The 9,726-nt window shown below is 36.7% G+C and overlaps 1 protein-coding gene across 2 annotated transcripts in view; it reads right to left on the reverse strand.

Moving 5' to 3' along the window:
- Positions 1–8,980, reverse strand: part of LOC107557591 (RNA-binding protein Musashi homolog 1-like) — a 38,793-nt gene extending 29,813 nt beyond the window's left edge. Inside the window, exons 1-4 of one of the 2 annotated variants that reach the window (XM_016241070.1) lie at positions 8,831–8,980; positions 8,244–8,284; positions 7,557–7,638; positions 7,370–7,454 (exon numbers count right to left, since the gene is read on the reverse strand). In XM_016241070.1, coding sequence (XP_016096556.1) covers positions 7,370–7,454; positions 7,557–7,638; positions 8,244–8,284; positions 8,831–8,895 — 273 coding nt within the window. In that variant the 5' untranslated portion in view covers positions 8,896–8,980. The remainder of the gene's footprint in view (positions 1–7,369; positions 7,455–7,556; positions 7,639–8,243; positions 8,285–8,830) is intronic. The other variant, XM_016241071.1, reaches the window with a different exon arrangement.
- Positions 8,981–9,726: the final 746 nt, after the last annotated feature.

The following is a 9,726-nucleotide window of genomic DNA, read 5'->3' on the forward strand; positions in this document are numbered from 1 at the left end:
AGCTCATGTACAATTTAAACTTATTTTATGTTAAGTTAAGCATCACTATTACATCTCATATAGTTAGCGTTAGTGATTTGAACAAACCTCTGACAAGTATTAAACTTTAGCAAGTACACCATCCATTTACTTGACTTAAAAAGTGCACTAAATACCATACTAATAAATAAATAAATAATAATTATGAGGAAAACTGTTAGACTTTATACTGTAATATTATACCACATACAGTGGGGATGCATCCGTACGACTAAAACTAAGAGCAAACAAAATCAAGTTTAAATAAAAATGATTAATTTGAATATTTAATTAATAATTCATTTGAAAATATAATTAATTGGTTATATAATTATATATATTATATAATCAAATTAAATACATAAATATAAATACAGTACATGTATTTATAAATTGTAAATAATTATATAAAATATAAATATATTAAGACTAGATTTTTGAAAGGCCTAATAGTATTAGCTACATCGCTTTTCAGAAATCTATATTTCTATATATACAAATCTGTATAAAATTCTATGTAATAGATAACACAGTATTATTATATATTAATAATAATATTCATTTAACAATATTTATCATTTTTATAAATTATATTTATAAATTATAACATAAAATTAAAATAATAAAAGGTTTTAAAGTAAACAGTTGTCAATATGTTATACTGCATATTTTAATGTTCTGATGCCTCATTTCAGTAGAAGTAATTTACTTTTGTGCGAATGGTACTATTTAGAATTTCGGCCATACATAATATCAATGCTAATACATTATTTTTTTTTAATGGATAGCAACATTAACAATGCATATTGTTCCTAAGCTGCTTTACAAGGAATATTAATAGTGAGCAAGATAAAGGAGACTGTAAAAAAAGGAAAAATTCTTAAGTAGAAATCATGAAAGGAATCAATGCTCCTCCTTGAGCTGTCACATATTTAAACCAGTTTATACAAAAGTTACACAAAAACAATCATTATCAGTACAGGCAAATATTTATATAGCAGTGCATCACTGTGTTAAAACTAAATGTGTTTGATTGTGCTGTTGTATATGGGACTGGGCCATCAAGGTCACTGTGCATGAGCGAACAATGGCAAAGAAATTAGCTAACGATGCTCGTTAATGAGGCTCAACGACCCCACACCATGACGTGTGTGCTGACACGATGCAAAATCTCAGGAGAGGCTTTGGCTTCAGCCATGTAGCTACATCGGAAATGCCATCCAGTTTGTTTCCCTCAATCCGATTAGTTGCTTTGGCGATCCATACTAATTACGGACAGGGAATTCTCTCTCTCTCTCTCTCTCTCTCTCTCTCTCCCTCCGTCCTGTGACCCGCACCTCATCATGCCGTCAGCATTTGAGAGCTAATCTCCAGAATCTACCGCTAAACCGTCATACACGCTCATGTACGTCAATGACGCACACAAGCCTCCAATGGGACTCTCATCCAAACATGTCCTTGTGCCAGTTCTCCACGATGCACAACTCAGAACTGTCTCTGGCTTCGAATTACAAACTGAAAAACTTTTAAAAAGCTAAAATTGTCGGGGAAAAAAAGCATATTATGTACAAGCGTTGCATGTTAAAAGCAGAGTTAAATACATAAACACATCAATCCACGAGCTATAAAGAGACGTACGTTCTTTACTATGCTATCACTTTCTGTCTATTTCTATTAAAACAGCAGCTCATTTCTACCAAACACATGCCATTAAGAATAAATAATCATTGAGTCTAGCAGATCTGATCACTGTATGATCAATTCAGCTTGTAACTACATGAGCATATCAGAGCTGAATGTGCAATAAAACTGAAAAGGCAATTTCAGGAATGAATGAACAGTCAAATTGCTTATGCATTCGTTGCAAATTTGAATAAGCAAAACTGATGTGTTTATTAAGCAGCAGTTTTTAATCTCTGTTGCTACACGAATATGTTTAATTGAAGCACTTGTTCAAATATTGAGCCAAACTAACTTTATTAGACATATGTGGGTCAAGACTTGTCAGCTACATATTTCACATTTGCACTTGCTCTGGTTTGATATTTGCCATATGTGACCCTGGACCACGAAACCAGTCAGAAGGGTCAATTTCTCGAAATTGAGATTTATACCTCATCTGAAAGCTGAATACATAAGCTTTCCATTGATGTATGGTTTGTTAGTACAAGAAAATCTGGAATCTGAGGATGCAAAAAAATCTAAATTCTGAGAAAATCATCTTTAGCAGTGCATATTACTAATCAAAACTTAAGTTTTAATATATTTACGGTAGGAAATTTACAAAATATCTTCATGGAACATGATCTTTACTTAATTTCCTAATGATTTTTGGCATAAATAAAAAATGGATAATTTTGACCCATACAATGTTTTTTTTGGCTATTGCTACAAATATACCCCAGCAACTTAAGACTGCTTTTGTGCTCCAGGGTCACATTTGTCTTTTTATATAGCATTGACCTTGTTTATATTTTTTAAACACATGGAAGAAATGCATGCTTTTATTAGTAGTCTTTGCTAACGCATTACAAAATATAGCCCTTACTGTTAAGCATAGCTGTCCTACACTGTTTATACTATAGACTCAGTAAACATCCACCTAGCAACCATCCAGGATAACTTGGAAACCAAGTCAAACATCCATATTGCTCAAGAATATGTACAACAATAGTGCCTTAACGCTATAAAGCCTATTGTATCATATTTGATATGCAAATTTCTAGGGCATTTATCAACATAATTAAAATGTTGCTGAAAAACTTGTTGTTTACAATCTACTACATGCATTCTGTTGTCTGATTGAAAGTGTATACTTTTTTAGCCAGTAAAAGGCCTCTTAGTGTAATTGCATTGTATTGTATTGCATTATATGTTTAGAAACTACAGAGCTTTGATCATAAAGTTAAACTTTTAAATATTATCTCACGAAGACATTTTATTGGGAGATATGGAGTGAAAAGTGATATTAATATGCATTTTATGTCAGTCTGTTATACTGTTATAAAGATCTCATTGATTTACATTACAAGCTGAATTTCATCTTACTTTTTGGCCATATCAGCAACTGCACCAAATGACATATTTTTGCTCAATTTGGGACTCAGAATAAAATGTAGGTGTTTTTTCCCTCCATATTCTCACTATATCACGCTCTATGAGGCATAAAAGCTTGATGTATCAAATATGATATTCAACAAAAACCTTGCTTAGATTTTTTTAACGAGTTTGTCTAAATTCAATTCCATTAGATTTTTTTCTGACTATTATTCATATGTCAGGCTTTACAGGGTTAAGATACAGCCCTGAAATAAATCACATTTCAAAATATTGTACATGCACACATTGTTTTAAATTAAACTCCAACATATTTTGCACATGGCAAAGGCATGGTATCCGATTGTTGGAGAAATGCACATTCTATCACGTTTGTTTGTAATTTAGCCTTATTTTTATGAGATTTGACAATATATGACCTCTCGTATCCAGAGCTCAGACACCCCTCTACCAGCCTATCCTCTTTCACTCGTTCTTCTGAGAGCCGATAGCATGAAAAAAACACTCTCAGCATGGCACATTCTTTCAGTTTTCAACACGGACCCTTTCATAGTATCTTCTTTTCAGTTCCTCGCATGGACGGCAAATGCAAGAAATAGGAAAACACCCAGAAAAAAGGCTACAGAAGGACCGAAAATGTTGAGTAAAGAAAGGCGGCATGGAAACGCTTTACTGTTACATGCAAAACTTTACAGTACCACATCAAATATCAAATAAAAGCACATACTGCCATCTGCGTTACAGACTAGACGATTCCTCTGCTGTTCTGCTGGAATCTCAAAACGCAGCTGAAAGTGGACGAGGAGCTGTTTGCACAATAGTCTTATCTATCAAAATTGCTTACTGTTATTGTGAATCCCCCCCCCACGCAGCCTTTCAGACCTCACTGGAGTGACCTAATAACCCACAGCAACCCACTCAGTGACCCCACCAAAACATTAACACAACAGAGCCTCAAATACCATAGGAAGAGGCCATTCAAACCCATCAATACACAATTAACACACTGATTAGCCTTTGCATCACAGCACAGAAAACAGAGCTTTACCTGTAATGAAGATTTATATCAACACTATCAGAATCAGGATGTTTTTTATGTGACTGCTCACCAAAGCTGCATTTACTTCATAAAAAAATACAATAATATTGTGAAATATTATTATAATTTCAAATAATTGTTTTCTATCATCATCATTCGGCATCATTACTCTTCAGTCTTCAGTGTCACGTGATCCTTCAGAAATCATTCTAATATGCTGATTTGCTGCTCGGGAAGCATTTTTATTATTATTATCAATGCTGAAAACAGTTGTGCTGCTTCATATTTTTGTAAAAACCTAAATTTCATAACAACAGCATTTATTTGAAATATAAATATATTGTACCACGTTCCATACAAATGTCTTTACTGTCACTATTGAAAATTTTAATGCATCTTTCCCAAAAAAACGTATTCATTTATATAAAAAAGATCATACTGAGCCCCACCTTTTGAACAGTAGTGTAAGTTTGCATAAAAATTTTTCCAGTTGTTGTCTAACATACAAACAACTGCACAATTCACACCATAAAAGACCATATACATAAATAAGTATTATATTTACTTCCTTAATAGACACATTGTTGAAGAAAAAAAATGCATTACTATCTCTAAAAACAACCTTTTTCTAGTTATCATTTCTAACCACTTTTTCAATAAAATCAGTTTCCTAAAGGATAAATCCTGGCCCTACATTTAAGATTCACTTATGAATACGCCACATTACGAAAATAAAACAGATCGCGAACGATCTGTCCTTCTTCCATATGAATTAAAGCGAAAAATACTTATGATTTATGTTTGAATTACATAATCATTTCAAACTACATATGCTGCAACAATCATGCCATCCATTTTTCAAAACAGAAAATAAAGAGATTTTACATATGCATTATTCTACACATCAACATCAAGTGTTGTGCTTATCTTATGGAGGGTCATAGCGGTTAATGGGCGTGTTTAAGAGTGTGTGACACTCTCGGATATAACCAACAAAGTTGTTATAGAGATGACAGTCCCGCATGGCGACCGAACACAAGAGACTGAAGTGTTGCCAGGATGAGTCTCTCCGCGCAGCGGTAGTGTTTAAGTCACCATCAATACTTGTAAATACTCTTGGAAAAACATGATTCGGCTAGCCTCGTTCTTTAATGTGAAAGGACTAGGAACAGGCCACAACACAGCCCAAATTTTACAACAAATAAATACACACACACACACACAGCTCGTAAGGGGTTTGTGGCATCTCTGTAGTAAAGCTCTGGCTGGTTTTGTCTGCTGACACAGATCTGACAATCTGACAAAGGACCATCAGTGATATAATCATTTCAAACTACATATGCTGCAACAATCATGCCATCCATTTTTCAAAACAGAAAATAAAGAGATTTTACATATGCATTATTCTACACATCAACATCAAGTGTTGTGCTTATCTTATGGAGGGTCATAGCGGTTAATGGGCGTGTTTAAGAGTGTGTGACACTCTCGGATATAACCAACAAAGTTGTTATAGAGATGACAGTCCCGCATGGCGACCGAACACAAGAGACTGAAGTGTTGCCAGGATGAGTCTCTCCGCGCAGCAGTAGTGTTTAAGTCACCATCAATACTTGTAAATACTCTTGGAAAAATATGATTCGGCTAGCCTCGTTCTTTAATGTGAAAGGACTAGGAACAGGCCACAACACAGCCCAAATTTTACAGCAAATAAATACACACACACACACACAGCTCGTAAGGGGTTTGTGGCATCTCTGTAGTAAAGCTCTGGCTGGTTTTGTCTGCTGACACACCCACACAGATCTGACAAAGGACCATCAGTGATGTCCCAGGACTCACATATTCAAACACGACCTGGGCGCTTATTCAAATACAGCTACTAGCAAGCAAGCTACTCTGTGCAATGCAGTCAAAACTGGACAAAAAGTTCTGGAGCTCAACACGTATTAGGTTTCATAGATTACAGGCCGTTTTCATTTCCATTCAAATCCTCACAGATTGGTAACTGTGTCATATCAGTACTAAAGTATTCTGAAATATACAGTATATTACCATAACTATACCATGCCATTTACATCGGTGATTCTCAACTGGTGGGTTGCATCCAAAAATGAGTTACACGTCTGTTCTGATCGGGTCACAGACATCAGGGATAAAAACAAAGCGAAATGAATCTAACGCAATTCAATTATTTACCCATGCATATAGTCATAATGGCAAAATTTACTGTTTAAACAGAGGAGAAAAAGCTCTTTTGTGATCCTTTTGTTGTTGACGTCAAAGGTTGTGCATCCAAACAATCTTTACAGTACTACAAATTCACCTGTCACTAAGACTAATACTAATATTACATTTAGCAGAGTGTTTGTTTAGTGTGTTTGGCTGGTAAATCACTTCTGCTGTTGGTTATTACAAAATTGTCAATTTTCCTATTCATGTCTAGTATGTCATATTAATAATTTGCATACTGTTGGACCTGTGCATTTCATTTCATACATTTCAATGTTTAACTTAAGATTGTCAAATATGACTTCAGAGGCAAAACCATCATGCAAATTAAATTAGACTGTGACTAATATCTAAACAAATGTGACTACAGTAAATTATCGCACATCATAAGTGTGGACGGACAAAAACTGATTCTAATTCTTTAGTTTAGTAATTGTAATATCGAGGTATTTTGATAGAAGCCATAATGGTGAATTGATAATGCATGGTACTTCAAAGAATGCCATGGCATGGTATATATTTACAATAACAGCATGCTTCTTTTTGAAAAATAATAATAAAACTAACTTCTCGGCCATTCACAGAGGTTCTTAAAGCGTATACACAAGACTTTTGCAGTGTTGGTCGAATGCTAGAAGATTCTGAAAAGTTTGATTCTGCCCCGTCTCGCTCCCCTGGTTGCAATGACTATGAAAAGCGCGAAAGAACGCTTTCATGTGGCGCGCTCTGCGCCAGACAGACCTGCTGGAACGGACCTAGCGCCTCGTGCATGTAGAGTTAAAATGATCTGAGGAAACGAAAACCACCGAGAAGCATTCGTCTGAATTTAGGAATAGACTAAAGAATATGAAGCATCTGCTCCAAAGATATTTAATAACTGATGCAAGTTGGATGTAACACTGACCCTCATAGTGCATGCAGAACTAAATGTTTCTAGATTCTGTGCAATTATATGTGCATTTATATTACACAAACAAATCACTGATATACAGAATAATAAAATGATCGGGGGGGAAAACTCACTGTTTTTGAATCCAGCTCGTGTCTGTTTTGGGCCAAAACTTTATCCACACCGGTCTGGTCTACATAGGTCACAAATCCAAACCCCCTGCGCAAAAGCATTGCATGCACAAACATTACGCGTAAGAATTAAGTTACAAACACACAAACAAACAAGTCAGCAGTAGATGTGCGCGCGCCTCCCCCTCACCTCGACCGCTTCGTAACCGGATCCCTCATCACCATACAATCCTTCACCTCGCCGAATTTACAAAAGTATTCATTCAGCCCTTCTGGAGAAAGAAAAGCACAATGCATTTATTTCATAACATCAGTTTAGTGACGCAAATCATGTTTGATGTACCTTAAACCAAACGTTTGCTGCTACTAGATCAGCATTGAGACTGCCCATCCACTTTGCATCTCAACAATGGTGCTCATTATAAAGCTCTGGTAAGCATTCTTATTATAATGTTCTAAGCTAAGCTGAGTATTTGAATAACAACGCAGGCATGCAACCAGAGATTTTCCACACATTTATTCAACCACATCAGTGCCTCCGAGTCCACACTAGCGCCCTTGCTTTCACCTCAAATCACCACGAGCTCACTATATATATATATACATCGTCTGTAGCTGTCGTGGAAGTATTGCAAGAGACGTTTAATGATAAAACATGCCAAGTTTTGATCTATAAATATTCACCTATGTAAAGAATATCTAACGCATTAGGCTCGCGCGTTGAATGCATGCATGATTTCACGGTGCACGAACTATTTGCTTTCTGTTTCAAACCAAACAAACATAGAAAGAAGAAATGCTCCCGAGCTCACAGCAGCCCATGCATGAGACTGTCTGTGGAAGTAGCACGCAGGACAGAAGATCACGCGTGTCTCACCTTGTGTCGTCTGCCAGCTCAACCCGCCGATGAACATTTTGCTGAAAGGTGAAAAAGAAAGTCAGATCAGACACCTGAAAGTCTTCTGAAACGCTACCGATTACTGGTGCATGTTTAAATACAGCAATCAACACTCCAAAATCGTAATAAATCAAGCGGAAAAGTGAAATTCGGCCATGATGGATGGATGGGTGCCGTTATTTCCATTGAAAACGCAGAACTGATTCTTTCCTCTCCGTTAAAAAGTAACAAGTTCGATCATCCCCGTTTGAAAAAAAGCGAAATGGAATGTAATAATATAATGTGTTGGAAACAATATAACAGCTCCAAATGTAACAGATGGAAACAATGTAACAGCGCGCGTCCTGGTAAGAGGGAACATGGAAACAATGTAACAGTGAGGCTCCTGGCTGTTACATTGTTTCCATTTTCGCTCTTTCGTGAAGGAACCCGCGCTTGTGTCTTTTGTCTCCGGTGGTCTCTTTCCTCTTGGTCCCAGAATACTCAGGTTTAAATGAACAGATTTATATATAGATCTCCCGTTCGCGAGGAAAAGTCAAGCGGAGCGCGCAGAAAAGAAGCTTTACCAGGGGTCGTGCGGGGAGTCCTGCGTGGAGGACGACAGGCTGCTCTGACTCCCTTCTGTGTCCATTCCCGTGTCCCTCTGTTGCCCGGACTGTGAGCCGAACGGGATCCAGGAGTCTCCAACTCAAGAGCGGGTGGCCCGAGGGGGTGGGGGAGGGAGGGAGGGCCCGTCTGGAGGAGGACGGGCCAAGCGTGGATTGCGCACACACGGAGGCTCCGCCTCCCGTTTGACTTTTCCCGGACTCTCGTAGTTTGCTCCGCCCCCTTTGTCTCCCCGGCCCCGCCCGCTTTTATATGCTGTTGTACAGTAGCGGAGTCGAAACGTGGTCAGTCTGAAGAAAGAGACAGACAGACTGTCTGATAGACAGACAGACAGATAGACAGACAGACAGACAGACAGACAGACAGATAGACAGATAGACAGATAGATAGACAGATAGATAGATAGATAGATAGATAGATAGATAGATAGATAGATAGATAGAGAAATAGATAGGTAGACAGACAGGTAGACAGACAGACAGACAGACAGACAGACAGACAGACAGACAGACAGACAGACAGACAGATAGATAGATAGATAGATAGATAGATAGATAGATAGATAGATAGATAGATAGATAGATAGATAGATAGATAGATAGATAGATAGATAGATAGAGTAGATAAAATAAAAAATCAGATGACAAACAGATGGATGGATGGACGAACAGTCAGAAGAAAAAAAAACAGATTATTTTTTAATAAAAAGTAAACACTATAGATTATAGACTGCTATATATATATATATATATATATATATATATATATATATAAAATAAGACATAGACAATGATACAGATGATATAGAGATAGCAAGACAGACAGATACATAGATTAAGACTGTTGTGTCTATTGT

The sequence above is a fragment of the Sinocyclocheilus grahami genome, unplaced genomic scaffold, assembly GCF_001515645.1.
Source record: "Sinocyclocheilus grahami isolate Dianchi unplaced genomic scaffold, SAMN03320097.WGS_v1.1 scaffold609.1, whole genome shotgun sequence".
Taxonomy (NCBI): Eukaryota; Metazoa; Chordata; class Actinopteri; order Cypriniformes; family Cyprinidae; genus Sinocyclocheilus; species Sinocyclocheilus grahami.